At 38.0% G+C, this 22,095-nt stretch overlaps 3 protein-coding genes across 3 annotated transcripts; 1 reads left to right on the top strand and 2 right to left on the bottom strand.

Annotated features, from left to right (window-relative positions):
* Window positions 1-186: 186 nt before the first annotated feature.
* Window positions 187-1,194, top strand: LOC135606022 (protein TRACHEARY ELEMENT DIFFERENTIATION-RELATED 7-like). Its single transcript, XM_065096724.1, has one exon. The coding sequence runs from the start codon at window positions 247-249 to the stop codon at window positions 1,057-1,059; it is 813 nt and encodes a 270-aa protein (XP_064952796.1). The 5' UTR covers window positions 187-246; the 3' UTR covers window positions 1,060-1,194.
* Window positions 1,195-1,704: 510 nt separating this feature from the next.
* On the bottom strand, window positions 1,705-8,175 carry LOC103975284 (ubiquitin-conjugating enzyme E2 2). The gene is made up of 5 exons (XM_009390205.2): window positions 7,837-8,175; window positions 7,688-7,713; window positions 3,655-3,744; window positions 3,376-3,464; window positions 1,705-2,075 (listed from the first exon to the last, which is right to left on the bottom strand). The coding sequence occupies exons 1-5, from the start codon at window positions 7,959-7,961 to the stop codon at window positions 1,947-1,949; spliced, it is 459 nt and encodes a 152-aa protein (XP_009388480.1). The 5' UTR covers window positions 7,962-8,175; the 3' UTR covers window positions 1,705-1,946.
* Window positions 8,176-13,489: 5,314 nt separating this feature from the next.
* LOC103975283 (pyruvate kinase isozyme A, chloroplastic) lies at window positions 13,490-22,072 on the bottom strand. Its single transcript, XM_009390204.3, has 6 exons — window positions 21,384-22,072; window positions 19,716-19,806; window positions 19,407-19,600; window positions 17,609-17,730; window positions 14,752-15,230; window positions 13,490-14,009 (listed from the first exon to the last, which is right to left on the bottom strand). The coding sequence occupies exons 1-6, from the start codon at window positions 21,948-21,950 to the stop codon at window positions 13,708-13,710; spliced, it is 1,755 nt and encodes a 584-aa protein (XP_009388479.2). The 5' UTR covers window positions 21,951-22,072; the 3' UTR covers window positions 13,490-13,707.
* Window positions 22,073-22,095: the final 23 nt, after the last annotated feature.

The following is a 22,095-nucleotide window of genomic DNA, read 5'->3' on the forward strand; positions in this document are numbered from 1 at the left end:
CATAATCTCCATCATTTTCCTTTGTGTTTCTTTAATATATTATACACAAAGCTCAGACTCCCAACTTAAACCTCAACCTACTCAATGCATTGTTTGGAAGCAAGCTTGACGAAGCCTTGGCATGAGAGCCAAGTCATTTGCAGCCCAATACCAACTTCATTGCCACTTCCCTCCGTATAAATACCCACGTATGGCCTCCTCTTTCTCCATCCTTCGTGTATTCGTCTTCAACACTCTGTAAACCTAATGGCTTTCCTCCCTTCTCCCCGAAACTACGGCTTCCCTTTCTTCTTTTCTCCACCACCTCCCAAGGTGTCTCCATTCAGGGCACCGCCACCATCTCCAAAGGTGTCTCCTTTTACGCCTCCGCCACCATCACCTTCGAAGCAAGCACCACCGCCACCACCTCGTCGTAGCCCTCCACCTCCGTCACCTTCAAAGCAAGCACCGCCGCCGCCACCACGCCGCAGCCCCCCGCCACCTTCACCCTCAAAGCAAGCACCCCCACCGCCACCCTCCCCTTCAAAGAAAGCTCCCCCACCGCCACCAAAGAAGATGGCCCCGCCTCCACCAAAACTGTCGCCGCCACCACCACCTCGAACCCCTGTCCACCCTCCACCAGCCCCAGTGGCACCACTGCCACCAGCACCACCCCACATCCCCCCACCGTCGCCTCCACCACCAAGCCCGCACCACACCGTAATCATCGTCGTGTTCGTTTCCCTTGGCGGCCTCTTCTTCCTCGCATTCCTCGCGGCGGCCCTCTGTTGCTGCCTCAAGAAGAAGAAAAAGAAGATGGCCGCCAAGGCGGAGGTCGTGGACGTCGAGGACCACGTGCACATCCATGAGACTGTCGTTCCAGGACCCCATGGCGAACAACTGGTGGCCCTGTCGATCGACGAAGACATCAAAGTCCACGAGGTGATCAAGAAGGGTGAATTGATCGGCGAGACCTCAATCAGGGAACCTGCACTGGAACGACCTCATTCAAACGACGAAGCCACTGCAGGTTCTTCCGGAACCATTCACCACAACCTCGTTGAACACAGAAATCAGTAGGCGACTGACGGTGAGAAGTGCGACTGATTCGCCAATAAGGATGCTCGTGTGGAGTGAAGCTGTTCGATGTGGTTACTGTTGTGTTCATTGTCATATGTTGTGTTTATTGTGATTCCTTTATGTCCATATCATCTGGCAAAGTATTCTAATATCATTTATTAGATCTGAGTTCATTTAGTAAGTGATGAACACAACCTTCGATAAACTATCAAGATTAATACAATACTATTTCAAGTTAGAAGATTAGTTTTTGAAGATTAATCGGAGGCTTTTTCCTTGTCAATATAACAACACAACACAACAAGCATAATGGACTTCTTCTTCGTCGGATGCACTGAGTCCAGCTTATGCAAACGACTGCTCTTCTGGCCTCCATGAAGTTACTCTTCTTCTACTGAGAAGCCACTACTTACTGCAACCTACTCTTACTGCAAATGGCAGGTGGATCAGTATAACATGTTTCCATCACAAAAAAGAGAAGAACAAATCCGATACACAAGACTCCGACCATATCGCAAAGTGGCAAACTTATTATTAGTCTACCTAAACTCTTCAAGTTTTACTAGACAGCAGTTGCAGAAGAGAAACACATCTTTCATAGAAAGAGAAGTAGATTGCACCTTTCATCCAGTTTTTGGCAATCTATTACCCCAAAAATTACCAACTATAGCATAAATAAAAGCATAAAACATAAGAATCCTGGATTGCCAATCCATACCATGGTTTACATAAGAACAACAATAAACAAGCAGCTCAAAGGGATTTCAGCACAGCAATACAAGCACCACTGTCCTGAAGAGTCGAACGCTTTTTCACATGCTAGCTAGCTACATAATAGATTCCCTGGTACGACCTTATTCTCGCACAAGAACAAAGAGTTCTCGCGGTTAGTCAGCCGTCCAGCTCTGCTCCACGATCTCACGAACTCTCCGGTTATATTCACGCTTGTTTTCGCTGAACAGCCGAGCTGCCTCAGAGTTTGCAGGCGAGTTTGGATTTGGATCACAGAGCAGTGACTGCACAGGAAGATTGTGAAAACGCTGGGAAAAAGGTGGTAGATCTAATTCTAAATGAAAAAAAGCAAATGTGATCATAAACCGCATAAAATTTCTCCCCTCTTCTTGGTCCGTCTTCCATTTATGACCAGAATCGAAATGCTAAGACTTTCTGCAGGATCTTTTAGTTTATAACACAACGTAATCTACTCCGAGGCACATTTTATAATAACCCAATTAATTATACTAAATGATTGTACACACTTATCCAAGTTCACAATCAACTAGAAAAACATGCTACAAAACTTTCCAAGGGCTCCCAGCAACAGTTTGATCGTTGATAAAGCTCTTATGCTGATCAATTTGATTGAGATGTACTACTTTCCAATCGTATCCGATTTGGATTTTATTGGTCAAAAGATGAAGAGGCTATGTATTTACCTTATATTCTATAGTTGCTTGAATCATAAGTTTATATTCCATTCTAACCCTTCAAGGACATAATTTTTTTCTAAGAGAATATGGTTCTACGGAGATATGAGACAGGCTAACTATGAGACAAAAACTGCAAAGAAGTTTCTCTTACTATTGTAAATCTTTTAGTATAAACTAAACAGAGTTTGTTGGTACCATTTGCAGGTAACAAAAACAAATTCTTAAACATGCCTAATAGGTCAGACAAAGACTCGAGTAATGAAAGTCACTGCTTTATCAGATACTAACAAGGAAAGATCAAGATCATATTTGCACGCTTGTGATCGATCATAAAATGTCAAACATCAAAGAGTATTACGGCAGATCATATAATGAAGCACAAGCTTCTCAAAGAACTAAAGAAGGCTACAAGAAAAACAGAGGGAACTAATAGTCAATCTGTACGGTTCATTTTGTAGGGTGTCATCACTGTCAACCAAAATCTGAATCAAATCATGGCCTAAAGTTATAGGCTTAGCTTTCTAATAAAACAATTAACGTGGTTGTAACTCTCCAGAAGAATTTCAGAAAATACAGTTGTGAGGTGACAGGTAACCTAGAGCAGTAATAGATGGCATATTAAATGAAGTTAAATCCCATATGGTACTAAAAGATATATATATATATATATATATATATATATATTATATGTATATATATATATATATTATATGTCGAGAAGGCTCCACAAAAGGCAAAACATTCTTTAATGAATAAAAGACTTTGGCATGATGTCTACAGATTTCTATGGTAAGGTTTCTTGTTAAAAAACAGAGTTACTTTGTGATCAAGATATGTACCAAATATACCACTCTTTCTGAACAGGCAAAGAGAATAAAACACTTGCCTGTATAGAAGTGAGTATTGCAGCAACATCATATATAGGACTCCACTGATTCTGTAAAATATCCAAGCAAATGCTTCCATCTGCATAGACTGACGGAAGCCACAGAGACAAGGTTTCGTGAGACATTTTCTCATATATTTTATGTCAAAGTGCTAACAGGTGAAGGAAAATCCACTTACAAAAGGATTTAAGAATTGATATGATCTGTAGTTGGAGCAAGCCAGAGATGTACATAGTAATAACAAATGATCAGTAGTTCATGATGGAAATGATACTTACTGTTTGGATGGAACATACGTGAGACAAATCGAACAGTAGGTGGCTTGTTAGGGTAGTCCTCAGTAAATTGCAAAGTTAGCTTGAACGTCCCTATAGTGTAACAGTAAGTAAATAATATTACAAGGAAGTAGAACAAAAGAGTATAGTCATAATCACACAGTCAGCACATCATCTTTCAACTAGTTTCTGGAAAAAAAGAGTTATTATAATAGAATTTAGACAAATGCAGACCTATGAACTGGATTTCACAAATAAAAAAGACCAGAGGTTCTTATTGATGGTTTGGAATAAAGTGTTATTATTCCAGATTCATTACCATAAGAAATTATACTTCACAGGATAGACTTTTATCATAATGGCACCACTATTTAAATTGCAAGTAGCGGAACAGATCATGGTAAAAAAGAAATTGATTAAAGCAAGGTTCGTAATTTCATACCGTACCGACGTATCGAGCTTTGCTCGGTACGGTATGGTACGAGCATACTGAGCGGTATACTAGGGTGTACCACTCAATACGTATATATATATATATATATAATATAAAAATTAATATATAAAAATATAAAAAATAAAAAAGGAGGCTTCCGCTGCCTCGGCGACATCGTTTCCTTTTCTTCTCCTCGTTGGTGTCAGACGAGGAGAAGAACACGGTCTTCTCATTTGCGGTGTTCGACGAATACATCGAAGGCCGCAGACGTCTCCGGCCTTCGGCGAAGAAGAAGCCGAGCCGCCGCCTCTTCGTTACCTCCTAGATCGGGATCGTTGAGGGGGGCGGCGTTGGATCGGGAAGCGCCGAGGTTCTCTCGATTCTCCCTCTTCTTCGAGTGCCTTCTCCCTTTTCTCCCTCGATGCTGCTTCTTCCCTCGTCGCAACCAGGTTGATACCACCCGGTACCGGGCGGCGACGGTTGAAATCAACCATTACCGCCCAATACAATCTCGTATCGTCCGATACGGGGCTAGATCAATGCTATTTCCCGGTAGCGAGTGATTCGCGTACCAGTCTGCTGGCGAACCGGTACGGGCGGTATCATTCAGTATTGTAATCCTTGGATTAAAGTTATCTGCAACGTGAAGCCCAATGGAGGCAGTTTCACAGGAAAATAACGTGGAAAAAGGATTTTCAATATATCTAGGATAAACAGAGGTAAAAGTTCCGTTTAATGATTACTGTTCACAGTTCAAATGAGTAGGTAACAAAACAGTAAAATAACTTATACACATTTCTACATTCATATAAAACATCACAATCTTGTAGCCTTTACTTAAGAAAATGCTATTTAGTCTCCATCAACTATATGAAAGACTACATTTTTCTATGTTCAGTAGCTGACTAACAAATATTTTTTTAATAAGTGAACTAAGAAATGTGATAAATCTTGTTCTTGCCACAGAATGTATGTCTGGCCCTATTGACAAGAAATTGGATTTTCATTGATGTCGAAACTAAAGTAGGTAGGCAATAATTCATGGTCCTAAATTCCTTAACTTTTCCTTAAATGTCTCAGACAATCTTCAGCCGTTTGGAACCTATCAACATTCATGAATGACTCTACACTGGAAATAAAGGCCAGTGGGTGGCATGCCATCCTACCAAATCATAGTAAGCAAACACCAAATGTATTTACTCTTAGTATGCTAATAACAAGGTCAAACCTTGAAATATAATTATTTTCACAGAAACAAAATTGTCATTTGAGGTCATGCATAAGGTCAAAGAAACTTGTAAACCACCATTAACAAATCTGCTCATTTAATTCATTCAGAAAATGAAAGCCTTTTCCTTCTCTAGATAACCTTGATCCTTAAGCATACCATAAATGGATTATGGAAGGATATATAGGTGTCACATGCCTACCTTCCGTTTTGTTCAAAGTTAAAAAGTTCTTTAAACCATGTATTGCATGAAATATTTAATTACAAAGCAAATTCCACATCCTGGTCTATTAGACTAGATTATATGATATGATAGTCGATAAGCTAGATGAACAGGGGATTATAATCATTAAGGATTGTGATGGAAAAGCAACTGAAAAGCACATGCACAAAAAAGACACAGAGATGTTGAATGTCTTTAAAGGGAGAATGAAAGGAAACAAGAAGACGAGAGAAAAAGCCCACAAAATGATTAAACTAGCAAGTAACATTATAATACCTTCCATAAATGAATACATATAAATCATTTTTCAGGAGTCAGAAGAGGATAATATAAGAGAAAATCATTTAAAATGATATGAGCATGTGCTTATGAGACCTTTGGATATGATAATCAGAAGAGACAAAATGATTAATGTTACTGGTACGAGGAGAGATAGAGAAAAACCTAAAAAGACTTTAATAGAAACTATAAATAAAAATTGAAGTACTCAAAGTTTAACTAAACATATGACTTTTTATAGATCTCAATGACAACAAAAGACTCATATAGTTGACCCCAAATAGCTGGTACTTGCGGTTTTGTTGTTGTTGTAGTATTTTTTTAGGGGTCAAGAGATAGCTCTTATTCTCTTTTACCTTTTTCTCTATTTCATATTTCCTCTTCCTGTTCTTAATACCTTTAAAATATTAAGCACACTGTAGTCAACAGGAATTCCAACTTTTGAGTTTTTCGTGTGTGCATTTTTTTTTTGACTCGGTTCCTTAGTAAAATGATTATAAGGATAAAGTTTGCTGGGTTTATCATAGGCATCTTGTCATCCATTGAAACCTTGCCATAAACATTCACAAAAAAATAATCTTTCATAGAACAAATTATTTTGAAGAACAAGATTTTGAAAGATATAAAGATCTTCCCCACAAATCAGCACTCTAAATCACAATCAGAAAAACATATAATGACATGTTTAAGACTGTTGTAGAGACCATGCTGAATGATGATAAAAAAATTCCACCAATCCCTTGTCAGCTCATTTTATTCAAATGATCATATCGATGATCAATGCCCAAAATATCCGTTTGCATTTTCCACTAGAATAATCATGCAAAACCTTCCATCTACTGCAAGACGTACTACTACCTACTGCCAGTTACACAGGATAAATAAAAAACAAAACATCCAATTTGTCAAGATATAAAACAAACAATTTCAAGCATTCCCAAATTACAAGACTAAATTAAATGCCCAAAGAATAAACATATAGAATGTGTATCTACCACAAAAAATAACAGCTACTAAAAACCACATTTTAAATGGGAAATCTCATTCCAGATCCAGAAGTCAGTTACAGTCAATGGATTTTCACGGAACTGAAGGTTAGATACTAAAACCAAATTCAGGCACCATCCATCAGAATAAAAGTTGTTTCTCTGAGGCTCTCCTTCAGATAGTTGAAGGAGATAAGACACAAGAAATGAGCAACAACGAAAAGATGAGAAGAGAAACCGATTTTTCCCCCTCGTTGTTTGGATATATGAGGGAAAAAAATATGAAGCAATCAAATGTTCTCTTCTTTACACTGGGCAGAAGAAAAGGTGAGATTTCTTTCTTTTTGCCATCAGCTTCTTTGCTAATTATACAGTGGAAAAGGAGAACTAATTTTCTCTTCTGCAGATTCTTTATGGTGCACATAGAACTAACTCCTCCTTGACTTTCCTTTCCATTCTCCTTCTTTTTTGTGGTTCGAGATCAAGGACCGCAGGATTTAAAAGATCCTTCACAACTATTGAACAATGAGAGAAAAATGAAGCAACTGGAATGTAAAGCTAAAAGTGAAAAGGGCAAGATAGGAGAAAGAGACTGAGTTGTGGACAGCAATATCAACAATTTCTAGTCTATGAAACTCGGTATCATATCCAAGTTAAACAGGAAAGAACCACATCAATTTCTTATAGCATTGTAACACATACAGAAATTAGTAATACGAGATGTCCATACAAACCCACTCTCTAAAACATCCAAAAACCACACCTCATGCAAAGCAAAACCCACATACTGAATCAAGCGCTACCGATAACAAGATCAACGATCTTTATGAGAAACCAAATATGATCTAGGTTCAGAGGAAATTATGCTGCGATGAAAAAAAACTGACCTCCATCCCACGGTGTGTCATCGGGGCTGCAACAAAATCCAGACCAAGAAAAAAGAAAACCCATTATCGAAAGATCTAATTTTTAACATAAAGATCCGATCTTTAACCAAAAGCAACACGAAATCGAACGGTTAAGAACGGTGCCTCACCCAAAGATCACGGCGTTCCACAGCATGATGTTGTTCTCGTGCGGCGCCCCGCTGATCCCCGCCGGCGGATCCTGCTGCAGCCTCTTGAAATCCCGCATCAACCGCTTCCTCGCCGGCGTCGACATCGATCTTCTCTACCCGAAAAGATGCAATCTTTCCTCGATTTCCTCCACTTATTTATGCTCTCTCCTCTTCCCTCTCTCTCTCTCTCTCTCCAAGTCGCTTCTTTCTTCCCAGTGGAAAAAAAGAAGGGAAGATTGCGGAATCGAAAGCTGGGCACCACTTGGAACGGAGAATATGAAGCCTCTTATATTCCAATAATGAAGAATATGTCATCGGCTGCCGTCTCTTTATCTCTTCTTTTTCCGGTGCTACAAAAAAAGTGCCCAAAATTACAACTGCTGATTGATGAGTTGCATTAAGCTTCTCATCGCCCACCGACTCATTGGATCTTCGTCAATTCATGGTCAAATTTGGACGGTTCTGAGTGGCGGACAAGAGCTGGACAGCGGCTCGGTGTATGCCATAACGCATAGGATCAGATTCCTCCTCTCTTTTGTTTGTATTACCATAAAGTGTTACAACTCAAAAAACAAAAAATTGTCCTTTTTGTTTGCAGGGATAAGACTGAACATAATAATTTGCAATGAACTCAGAAAAGATAATAATAGAGGCAAAATTGTTCTTTTTTTATTTCGATTTTTTAAAATCAATCGATTTTTTAGATTTGAAGTCAAATCTATCGATTTCGATTTTTTAAAATCAAAAGTTGGAACCATCGATCATCGGGCTAGTTCGATTCTGATTCTAGTACGATCGAATAATCATAAACAAGAAACTAAAAGAATAAACTTAGCTCGGACTGCTATCAGTAGTTGTTACCAAAAGAATAAACTTGGAATTTTGCTATTGCTGTGAGAGATTATTGACAGCCAGAAATCCATATGATACTTACTGCAACTACTCCAATTGCATCATCACCATGTTCGATGGGAATGTATTCTGGAGGGGAGCGGGAACTCCTCCAATTGTGTCAGCCTATCACTCAATTCTTTTCTGTTCACGCATGAATGAGACATCAGACTTGTCATTTAAATGCATCTTTCAACTTCAGATTGACAGGGTTGGAAGAAAAGATAATCCTGCTGCCGTAGATCTTCCTTCCCACAGTGACTAAGATAAAAAAGAGCCATTTATCACGGCTTCAATTTTCCTTTATATGATTGAATTCAGTGTGTAGATCTGTTCGACTAAATATATAGTTTGAGGAGCTCTACGGGAAGAAGAGTTTGCTGGATGAATTATCCACCTCAAATCGACACCATTTTGAGGCTAAAACAATTTAATCCAAGCAATGCATTTGTTCAGCAATACGGGCACTTTGGAATGCATCAATTTCCAGTACAGAGCATTGCAGTGCAGTAGAACAGTAAATAAGTACATCAATGCGCCCTCAATCTTGCCCAACAAAAGAAATCTCTGCCTTTAAGTTGCAGCCTCCCATTCTTCCTTCTAGTATGAAGTGGAGAGCATATGCATCTCTTCAATGCTGTTAAAAGCTAGCCTTACACCATGAACTATTTAGGAATAAAGGAGAAGGGTTGCTGCAACCAGCAATGGTGCATGTCATTCTGGTATCTTATTGTAGACAACCTACACTTCTCTTTCCCTCAAAAGAGACGAGGACAAAAGAAACATGATGCTGAGAGTTCAATGCCTTCTTGCATGCCATGGTTTGTATTCATTCCTACAAGAGAGATAGAGAGAGCAGTTCATTTCCTACATTGCATGGCATGTGCTCACTCCTACAGTCCTATTTGGTATGGCAACACTCAAGAATGTGACATGGTACCTAATTTTGAGGATATCCGAGTGGCACCAACCCAGAAAATGGCACTAGGATTCTGGCAACAGGACAAGATAAACTCAAACAAGATGCAGATGTCAACATACCTAGTAATGTTTTCTTTCACATCATCATCATTAGGGTATGTTGTCTGCTAGATAAAGCAGATCAGGGGAGTTATAATTATAAATCTTTGGAAAAACAACAAATGCTCAGTATACTCAGAAATTGAGTAGAAGAACACTGCTACCTATGATCATGGTTGTTTCATAGGGATGACATCAATGTTGGAAGAGGGTACAGACAAACAAAAAATAAAGAGTGTCTTAAGTTGCATTTGATGAATGGCTCTGATCCATTGAGGACAACAAAGCTGGTAATTACTCACAGGATGATTTAGGTAGTGTGTGAAGCTAAAGGAGTGAGACCAATATATTATCTTTTGGCAATTTACAGTGCTACTTTTTGTCTCAACCAATGCCATTAATATGCAATTGCTTGATGAGGAAGATGACACAGATGGCCATTTAATCATATCTGCACTCTCTTCTTTGTCCTTTTCTTTATGCTAACCCTTCTGCCAATTTCCTATCTTCACAGAGGAATTATATTGTCTGCACTCCAAACAGAGAAGTTCTGGTTGGGGTGTGCAAAAGTTGGTGCTGAATGGTTCTGAACATTGAGGAGGATTTGCAAGGAGGCATTTAGTAGTGAGATGCATACTTCATCGTTTTATCCTTTCAACAAGAAAAGATTAAGATATATTATACAATAGTTAGAAGAATGATTAGAAACGAAGGTAATTACTGGATAGCAAAAGCATCAATTCCATTCAGGTTTTTAGCATTTCTATTTACAAAGTCAATTTAAATGGATCGAACGGTCTGATTTGATTTCGATAACTATAAATAATTAAACTAATTTAGGTACTAATTCTTCATGTTTTTAATATATATATTTTTTTATTATATATTCTTCGCTTTTCATAACTATAAATAGTTAAACTAATTTAGGTACTAATTTACTTTTACAAATAAGAAAAGTAAAAAGAGGTTAGCTATAGTTTTATAATAAAATAATATCATGTATAATTTTATTATGAAAATTCACTCCGTTTTATTGCCCTTTTAATTGATGTCCATGTTTATGACATTAATTATGTGATATATTCTTTAACTAATTTTGCTAGATTAAGACTCATTTCACAGTTCTAGAGAGCTGAATTTTAAGATAGTTTTTATATAAATTTTAATCTTTTTTTTAAAACTTGTTCATGCCTCATAAATGAGACAGAAAATAAAAAGTATTTTTTTTTCTATATTTTGTTAAAAATTTATGGAATTGAAAACGAGATAATTTTTGAAATCTCATTAATTTTGATCATTACATGGTAACAAATCTTGATGACAAAATATTTACTCATTAATTATTAGAGATTTTGCTTATCGATATCCAAATAAAGGAATCGGCTTCTGCTCCGCTGGAGGACGGCCGCACTCTCGCCGACTACAGCATCCAGAAGGAGTGAGTCCACGCTCTTTCTGGCCCTCCCGACTCCGCGGCGGCATGCAGATCTTTGTGAAGATGCTGACGGGGAGAACCGTGACGATTGAGGTGGAGAGCTCCGACACGGTTGCCGATGCGAAGGCCAAGATCATCCACCACAAGGATCATGTTAGCCACCCCGACCATTTCAGACTCGTCTACGGGGTGAAACAGCTCGAGGATGGCAAGACGCTCGCGGACTATAGCGTTTTTCAAGGAGTCTACCCTCCACCTCCTCCTCCGACTTGGTGGCGGCACGCCGAACCAGTGCAACCGATGACTGCTCCTTGTGCTCGTTCGACATTAGTAGTTGCAGGGTTTCCAGCTTGATTATTGATAACTACTGAGTTGAATTAGCTTAGTTTCGTTGTAATCTTAGGAGATCGGAATTCTTGGCTCAAAGTTCTTTCGATCGAGATTATTATTGTGTTATTCCGCTGGAATTTAGTTTGGTCTTAAATTGTAACGATTAAAAAGCATGAATAAACCAATGTAAATTTAGTATGATAGAAGAATCGGATCCTACAATTCACAATTGAGTGTTTTGTGAGTCCATTAGGCACTGTTTTACCATATGCTACTAATTATAGATTAATTATGGTAGTTAGATCTCTTTCGTATTTCGATATTTAAACTTAAAAGTGAAATATCTAGTTCTATTTAACCTGATGTTGTCATTTTTATCGATCGAAACACAAAAATGATGAATAAAAAGATAATTTTGATAGCTCAATTATGTTTTCAATAGTGGTGAACGACACCGTTGTTGGGATCATAGATGACTATTGTGGGTGAGGAGGGAGAGCGATGACAATAAGTGAGACAAAGAGAAGGGAAAAAGAGGACGACGTAGATACCGACACTTTGCGACAATTACGTCGACATCGATGTAGATGTCGAGTGGTGCCACCCTTCCCCATATTATTGGCGATACCGATGCCGATGCAGAGGGATGCCGCTCTGCATCTATATTTGCATCAACGTCGATGCAGATATCAAGCGACGCTTTACATATGTGTCAGTGTCGATGTAGATGTCGAGCGACTCTTTCGTCATTCTGTATCTGTGTTAGTATCGATGTAGTTGTTAAGCAACGCAGACGCAAAGCGTTGACATTTACGTCGTTCTCTCCTTTTATCTCACATCTTGTTGTCTTTCTCCCTCTTTATCCACAATAGTCACCTGCAACCCCCCAACGATGTCGTCATTCGTCACCATCGAAAATATAATTGAGATATCGAAATTACCCTTTTTTTTCATCGTTTTCATACTTTAATTAGTAAAATCGATGATATTAAGATAAATGAAGTTATAATATGTAATTAACCCTATTAGTATTCTAAAATCGATGGGAATACACTAAGGACATGTTGATTAGTGTTAGTATTATAAAATTATAATCATTAATCATTTAAGGGTGAGATTAAGTTAAAATATTTGGCTAGTTGTTTAATAATAATTAATTGTGATGCTTAATTAAGTGTTTATTATGCCTATGATTATTAAAATACTTGCATTTTAATTAGATTACCTGACGGTGTAGATCATTTAAACAAAACTATATGAACCTAAAACTGATAGCAGGTTGAACAATAGCAATTAAAATGATCTTATGTAGGAATCCCGAAAAATTCCAAGTTACATCTTATATTTGCTAAACTAGAGATCGATAATAATGAGATTCTAAAGAGAGCCTAATAGAACAAAAGCTTTTAAGATTAAAAACTAGAAATGACCCCACATCCCCTTCATGTAAAATGACAATAGAAACTACCCCTTCATGTAAAATGACAATAGAGACACCAAGAAAGACATACTTTTCACCCATCAATTTTCTTCTTCCAAATAGAGATGCACATCTTCGATTCACAGCACGGTGATAATCAAGTGAAGAGTCTGCATAAGAGTTAGTCTAAGGACAAGTGCATGTACAAAAGTTCAGCCTGCTTTCCCAACACTAATATTATCTGTTGTCATTTATCATGATGATGACGATGATAAAAATAATGAAAAACGGATCAACACAATTGTCACTTTCCACCGCAACATTCGTCATGGATTCTTATCGTAGTTTACCGAAGATTATAGTGAATGACAGGCATAAAACAAGACAAATGGCTCCAGAAACTCCTGCAAACTCTTAACACTTGACGCTTGGTAAAGAGCAATTGCATGGAAAGCAGACCAATTTGAAAAAGAAAAAGGAAACATAATGATTGACAAATAAATAAATAAAGCTGTTGAACCGAAGAAATCTCGGGATAAACAACACTTGAAATAGGTTTCAGGTATATTAATAAGAAAGAAGCAACAAATAGTAACACCTAGCGAGGAGATGCTTTGTTGTGGATAATTCAATTGTGACAGCATAAATGATAAAACAAACAAATAATGTTCACTAAAGCATACTGCTAACTCTTCCAATCATACAATGGCTTATTAGATTTCATAAGATCAATCCTGCAGTAAAAAAATCTACCTCATGGGACATGCATCACCTGAATTGACTGCAACATGTCAGACAGGGCAATGACCAGGTCACCAGACTGGATCATTCCTCTTGCCTTGAGCAGAGAAAAAGTCCGGTTGAGGTTGCTCTCCATGTCATCAGAGAAACTCAGACGGAAGGGTATAAGACCCCATTGAAGGTTCAAGCGTCTCCTCACAGATGTCGAGGATGTAAATGCAAAGATCGGACAATCAGGGCGGCACCGTGAAAGGAGAGAAGCCATGTGACCTGTCTTTGTGTAGACAAAGACTGCATCTACTCCCAAGATGTTAGCTGCAAAGCATGAATAGTATCATGAGAAACAAGAAGGAAGCTCAAAGCACAGTTAGCAGGATCAGGAACAACAAACAAGTCTTAAATTTATTGGCACAGCATCAATAAGGATTTGAAGACTTAAATTTCCCAAACCAGAAGCTTAAACTTCAGCAAAATGTTCTTGAAACATTTAATTAACATAATATCAAAATACTAAAACTCCTAAAAATTCTGATATATAAATAGATAATTCAATATTTTTTTTTTAAGTTCAAGAACTGATGAATGGTTAACAACACCATTTCATGGTTAGAAGAGTTTGAGCTAAGGGATAACTCCGCAAGGACAAAATAATTTGTATTAGAAGTAATGTTTCAAGAATTTTGCCAAGGAATAACTGCAAGGACAAAGATTTCATTAGTAGTAATTATGTTTAAATTTGAACGAATGACTCCACAAGGACAAGCTTTTCATCAGTAACAATAGTTCAATCTCTTCTGCTTCAGCAAAAGATCAAGTAGAGATTCATACAAGCATGCATAGACAATTAAAAACCAAAAAGTTTTAAGAACCCACCCACTTTTTACTATGCTTTTATTCCATGAACATATCCCTGAGTTACACAGAGACAATGCCTATCATTTCAATAAGTGTCTTAGGTGATTCGTTCTAGGCGATTCTCAGAACGAAGCACCTTCAGAATGACCAACAAAATTCTAATAAAATTCAAATAGCTAAAATTCAACATGATGAGGCTTACCCATTTTGGCAGCAGAATTACAAATTTCCTCTGAGATTTTTTCAGAAAAAGACGATGTGATATCTGGAAGTTCCATTCCTTCATGGCGTTTCTCCTCTCTCCACCACCTTTCAATCCGTAGACTTACACTTCTAAGCACAATCAGAGCCTTTTCTGGGTATTGGCCCATAGCTGACTCACCGGAGAGCATTAAAGCATCTGCCCGTTGCCTAACTGCTTCAGAAACATCAGCAACTTCAGCTCTAGTCGGTGTAGGGTACTCAATCATAGAGTCAAGAAGCTGAGAAGCCACAATTACTGGCTTGTTTAGCTGTCTGCAAAGTTTAACAATCTTTTGTTGAGCTGACGGCACTTGCTCAAGTGGAATTTGTGCACCCAAGTCTCCCCTGGCAACCATTGCTCCATCTGATGCACGAATAATCTCTTCCAGATTTTTCAATGAATCTATACTCTCAATCTTTGCAACGACTGCAATTTCTCTGTAGAACATAATGTAGATCATTCATACAAGGTTCAATTTTGTTTTTCATTCGAAAATAAAAACAACAAACAGGGTCATGCAACTTTCTGCAGGTTTGCTTTATCATATGAGAACAGACAAACATAGAGTGCACGAAATCTGCAGGAAAAAGATCCTTCCAGAAACCATAGAAACTTTGGTGACAATGAATATCCAGAAAGAAAATTTAAATAAATAGGTGTATTCCATAGTTACTTCTTTTGGTCATGGTTTAATATCAAAAGCTACAAAAGCTAGAAAATGATGAAGACAAATAAAGAGCAATTTATGTTTTAATCACCAAGAATCAGGAAATGCAGGGGAAGATTTTATATTTTTCTAAACCATGGATTGAGGTACCAACCCCTACTGCTCCAGCCAAATTCAAACCATAGCAAACAGTCTTAATCCAAACCAAAGCAGACCATGGGTAAATTGAACAATATAGGTCGGTACTGGTCCATTATATCTCAACAAAAGTCCAAACTGTACTCCAGCCAACCAATTCCAAACCTAGCCCATAGCTCACAAGGGACTTCAGACTTCATCTAAACAAACGATCTAATAGAGATAGATACCTAGGACTTGATCTAGTGTGTTAATCCTAACCACTAACATGATGAGATTCTACCAACATATCTAATGTGTTAGTCATAACCAGTAATACGATGAGATTCTACCAACATCACGGCATAGGACCCCTCTTAGGAACACATTAATTTGTGACTTCTTGTTGATGCTCAAAGATCTTAAAAGGTAGGCTTTTGAGATGATGTATTGTACTTGAATCATTCGGCGGCCATGTCTTGCTTTAATTGGTTATGATATATTGCAATTGTCTGTTTGACTCATTAAGTTATCACTTATTATTTTTTCATTGAGATATCTAATGCTCATAATATATCTTATACTCCCAGATTATATGGATGGTCACAAGATATCTCAGGTGATAAACCATTATTCAGAACAATCCAAAACTAAAAATTTATATGCATGTTTATATGTTTTTCATTGTTCAACACACTTTGCCAACCAACATTATCGACCTAGAACATTGCACTCAGTATGGTACATCACACTCAATCCATGATCTGAACGATGCACTTAAATGATCAGATAAGATGTGATGGAGCTTTCCAAAATGTTTGAAGTCCCACAGTTAGATATAACTTGGATTGTCTTCTTACTGCATAAGGAGGGACTAGTCATAACTGCATAAGTTGGATTGTCTTCTTACTGGATAGTCATAACTTATCGCATAGTACATACATTTGCTAATCGGGCATTGTTGGAGGGCAGACTGGGTGCAAGTGGAGAGACTAGTAAACACTCAGATGCCACTCCATATCAAAAAAAATGAAGGGAGCAGGAATGAAAAAGCAACGATGGTAGCACAGGAAACGGTAACAAGGAATGGTAGCAGCAATTAAAGGAAAATAAAGAATCAGAAAGCTAAAGCAACTATAGAAGGGGAAGAGCATAAGAGTAACGCAGAGAAAGAGCGTGTGCATGCTGCCATGGGCAGCAAGAGAAAGAAGATGGAAGTGAGAGAGAGAGAGAGAGAAGAATAGAAAGAAGAGTATATCAAGATAGGCAAGGAACCAAAGAGACAAGAAAAAAAAAGAGAAAAATGAAGGGAACTGTATGGAGAAACCATGAATCTGAAACTGAATTAACACATTCGAGCAGGTAGTAAACGTTACTGGTGATAATGTTCCAATTATTTTCCAAGAATTCTAGTGCAAAAACATCTTGGGAAACCAATGATACCATGTAAAGTTCTTTTTCTTTTCTGTTTCTCTATACTTTGTGCTGGATAACAATCCACGAACTCAATGCAGGGAACACAATAGCTAACCAAATGGAAGTAGTTTATCCGAAGTACTTCCTGAATGATGTAGTACATGGAAATTTTTGCAAAGCATGACAAAGTCAATTAACAACATTAATAGCTTGTAAGCTGAAATTATGGAATGCAGAATTTAAAATATAACAAAATTTCATAACAAAGAGACACACATATGTACAGTTGGGAAGCTTTGACAACTGGGATAGAAATATTTCAAGTTATTCCAAAGCAAATTTGGAATTATGAGCAAATTGGAGATAGCAGACAGACAACATCAGATTAGAATTAATGATTGTACAGTTGCAAAACAGAGAACACTACTAAGTAACTTATAAATGGAAGTGCAAGTCTAAAATTAGATATGAAGGGCTGGCTAAATTAGCAGTGCTAATCATGAAATTAGAAGCTCTATTATTCTCCAATTCAGTGACTATGTTTATGTCATTCTCTCGGTAATTCCATTAAACAAAATGAACAGGAAAGAAAAACAGGAGGTCTTTTCTATTTACCTGTCACTACATCGTGCAGCTATGTAGCTTTTGAGATGATTAATGACTTCAGCAGATTTAACAAATGACACAGCAATAAAATCTACACCCTCAGCAATACCAAAGTCTATGTCAAGCCAATCCTGTAAAAACGAAAATCATAAGGTCATAAGATGATGAATACAAACATTCAATTAATCTTTTGCTTAAGCAACCAGATTGTTCAGAGAGAAGCTCATATATCTGCTTGCATAAACCTATACCAGAAGATGAATCTCTTCCATCATTAAACATTCCAGTGCAAGCCTGACAGGCAAATCTCAGCTAAATATCCTTTGTGCCTAAGCTAACATTATTGAATTAGAGATTGAACTGTTTATAGCTACCTTACAAGATCATATCCTATATTCTGTCCATGTTGACCAAGCACATAGCAAAAACTGAGGCATAAAAGAATAGCATTTAATTCAATATCAACAAGCAAAAACAAATAATACAGAGAACAAAACACATGATAAATAGACTCCGGTCTCCTTGATAATTGAGAGTCAAGAAATTGAAAAGAAATAAAGATTGATGCATGTAATCAGACTATTAGAGATAAAGATCCATGACATGAGCAATTTTCATTTCATACCCTCTTCTTTTTGTCCAAATTACAATTCCAACATTTCTTAATTAGAAATTCAATTTGTAGTTTTGTTTTTCTAAATACATCTTTGCCCCTCATGAAACACACCCCTTTTCAAAAAATGTCATAAAACAGGTGGTAGAACTTGCAAGTCTCCCACTAATATAGGGTCTAGGGAGGGTTATTGTACATAGTTTTACCCTTGCAAGCAAAAGAAGCTAATTCTGAGACTCAAATCCTGGTCACCTAGATCACAAAGGAGTAACCTACCATGAGAGCCCTTTCACTTTTGAAAATACCCTGTTTTCATAAGTATAATTATATCATGTGCCAATACGGATTTGAAATCAAATTTAGAAAGCAATGTGTATTTATTTACATGGTTTTCATAACAATGTACAACAAAATCGAAGTTCATTATGGTGCCAACATGAATTTCAATCATTGTGAGAAGCTTTAGAACCAGGCTTGATCATCCAATACTGAATATAGAACCAAGATTATGTGACTGCTAGCAAGCAAATGTGTATTTATGTATCCTGAGGCGTGTTAAAGAAGACCAATTAGCCTAGGTTGAGTTTTTTATTAGAAAAAATTGAGTCCTTTTTATCATCAGAGCCCTACTATGATATATTTTAGCCTAATTAAAGCCTTGTATATTGTGACATAACAGTGCAACTAAGGTTCAACTAAAACTACAGTTTAGTCATTATTATTCGGGTTAAGGTCTAATTTATGTGTCAATGAGTGCACGATCTTAGTCAGAAAGAATTTTAAAGTCTAGTGGCCACAAAACCTACACCAATTTTAGGCATGCAAAGTATCACAGCATTCTCCTAGAGTCAATAATTAAGTGAATTGCAGGTGGCAAACAGGCAATCATGCTGCTGATAAGATATTGCATACTAAGTCTAGGCTAGGCCATCAACCACCCATCTTAAAGATAGTCTAAAAAGTTTTCTGATCTCAAATGAATAAAAATAACAGAAAACGATATCTGCATCAAATATAAACAACAAACCAAATCAATCAGTACTCAAACATGATAGTGAAAAGAAACTTATAATGTAACAAAGATCTCCAAATTCAGTAACTGACAGAAGACACTTAACTACATGACTACAAGTACTTTTATTGGTTTGTTAAAGTTTTTGAAGGAACTATATGATAATAATAAAGATCACCAACCTTTGAAGAAATTGTAGGAAGCATAGCATTACGCTCACGCACTAGGCTACCATCACGCCAAAAAGTGAGATTAGCACGTGGCAACAGCAGCCCAGGATCAGTGCAGCGACACTTTACATCTGGGCCAATCTTCTCAATTACCTCAAACCTGACCATTCCTCCATCCACAAGAAGTTCATCACCTACTTTGACATCTGTAATATGTCCAACGAATATGAAATCATATTGAAAGTTAGACTAGTTTCTTCACTAGGGAAGAGAATTATTAATTCATTCTTCAACATAAAAATGGGATTTCCAGCCTTTAACCTTCAGCAAAGCCATCATAATTCACATGGATGGTACGTTCTGGAAGAGGTGAGTTAAAAGATCTTACACTAAATGTCCAAATTTCACCATCCTACAAAAAAGTAGTTTATTAGATAGTACATAGTAGACAGTCAAAAGTTTTAGGTGTTTAATAAATGAATCTGATAGAGCTGAGCATGCCTTAATTTAACAGTAGTAGCGACCTTTTTAAGCCTATAATGTAGAAATCAGTGGATTTAAGAACACATTTACAATTATCAGCAGTAAATGTAAGATGGTGCAATATGCCAATATCCATTAAGAAAGTTTCAAGAAAAAAGTAATCTCATAATAGCATATAGCTTCCAAAATTAGAAGTTAAAAATTTGTGGAAAACAAATTTCCAGCCAATATTTTCTGAAAAGTCAAAAAAAAAAAAAACTGAATGATCAAAGCGCAAGGGTTTGCTTCAAAAATTGATATTTAATTTTAGACAAGCATAAATCCATCTTTTACTTCACTTGAGATCATCACTAAATTTTCATTGACATTTATCATAATAGAAGAAGACAACATGGTCAATCAAATAATTTTATAACTATAAAAACAAGCTGTGATGGCATAACTATTTGGTTTGGCAAATTCACAAGCAGCTGCTGTCTTCCACAACTCCTCTCATCTTCTTCTCCAGCATCAGTGGGCAACCACTGTCACCAATGAGAGAGAACAGTTTCTCTTCCTATCTTTTTTCTCTCTTTCCCTTCTCCGCCTCCTCACCTTCCTCTTCTCTCTCATTTCACCCTCTTAATTTTTTATTATCCAGACAGACGAAGATCAAGAATCGATCAGCCAGGTAATTCAAACTGGAATTGACTGGATCTGGAAATAAAGACGCATTTAAAACAACCCAAATTCAGTTGTGATTTAATCAAGCTCGACTGGACTCAAGTCCAGAAAAAAGTTTGACCAAATTTCCAACTGGGATATGGCAGGTTTCTGGCTGACTTCAATCATTCTCAAACAAATCCTAATAGGCTACATCAGTTTTCTTCTGATAAAAAAGCAGTCTCATATGATTTTAAGCTTTGTCCAACTGATCCAAGATTGTTAAAAAAAAAAGAAGAAGAAGGTAATGTCCCAGTCTGATCTACCCAATAAACCCTGCCCTAACTTACTAAACCAATTGCTATTCTATAAATCATTTTACAAGGAGATGATACCAAAATTGATTAAAGGCTGTTGAACACACGAATTGGACAAATTAATTGCTTATAACTATTATCAGAAAAAAGAAAAAAGTGCAGGAAAGATGAGAAAAGCATAAAAAAAGGGGAAAAAAAGCTGCATCTTTGAATGATTATTGTGCTCTTTTATCAAAGATCAACAATGAGTTTGTCAATATAACAAATTTAATTTTTTTTAAGCATGCCATGTAACACTGCTCACACCTGTGGGCACCTATAATTTCCTTTTAGAATATAATATACATCCTTTGCTACCTCATATCTTTCAGTCGAATCTCCAAATAATTGCAAGGGACTTTACCAAAATATAGAGCAAGAAAAATATCATAAATCGTACTATCAGGGTATCAATTTATTTGCACCCCTTATCAAAGAAAAAGAAACTAGGTCTGTCGCATTACAATGAACGAAGCAGCTTTATTGTTGAGGGATCAGATAACCTCACCTCGGCCTTGGCTGAGGCAGCGCCACCAAGGTCACCCATGTGGATCTCACTACCCTCGGTATCCATCATCACCGCGACCGCAAACCCCTTCTCCTCGTTAAGCCGCCTGACCTGGCGGATAACCTGTCGATGCCACTCGTGCGTACCATGGCACATGTTCATCCTCGCGACGTTCATCCCAGCAACGGCGAGCGCCTCCAGCTGCTCGGCCCCGCACGTGGCCGGCCCAATCGTGCAGACCAGCTTCGTCCGCCTGGTGCTCCGGAAACCATTCTCCTTCAACTCCGCCTCAGTCACAGCGTCGACATCGATGGCCGCCGCCGCCGCCGCAGCGACGTTGCCGGAGCCGTTATCGGAGACAAGGAGGCCGAGATCCGGCGACGGAGGAGGGGCGGCGGAGGCGCCGCAAGCGTGGAAGCGGAGACGGTGGCGAAGGCGGGGTGAGGAATGGGGGAGGAGGCTGCGGGGCGGGATGCGAGCGATAGAAAGCGAAGGGGAGGATGCAGGGAGCTTGGAGACCGGACGGAGAGGCGTCGGGGGAGAGAGGAGGTAGACGGTTTGAACCATTTCTACGCCGATTGGAGAAGCCCTGAGGGTGGGGGAGAGGGGGCGGAGCGCTAAAGAAGAATCGTCCTTGAAAAGGCACAGGCGCTGTGGGGGGGACGGAGATTACAAAGCTCGCGAGGCTCTCACTTGGGATATATCGCCCGCT

This window comes from Musa acuminata, chromosome BXJ2-2, assembly GCF_036884655.1.
Source record: "Musa acuminata AAA Group cultivar baxijiao chromosome BXJ2-2, Cavendish_Baxijiao_AAA, whole genome shotgun sequence".
Lineage (NCBI taxonomy): Eukaryota > Viridiplantae > Streptophyta > Magnoliopsida > Zingiberales > Musaceae > Musa > Musa acuminata.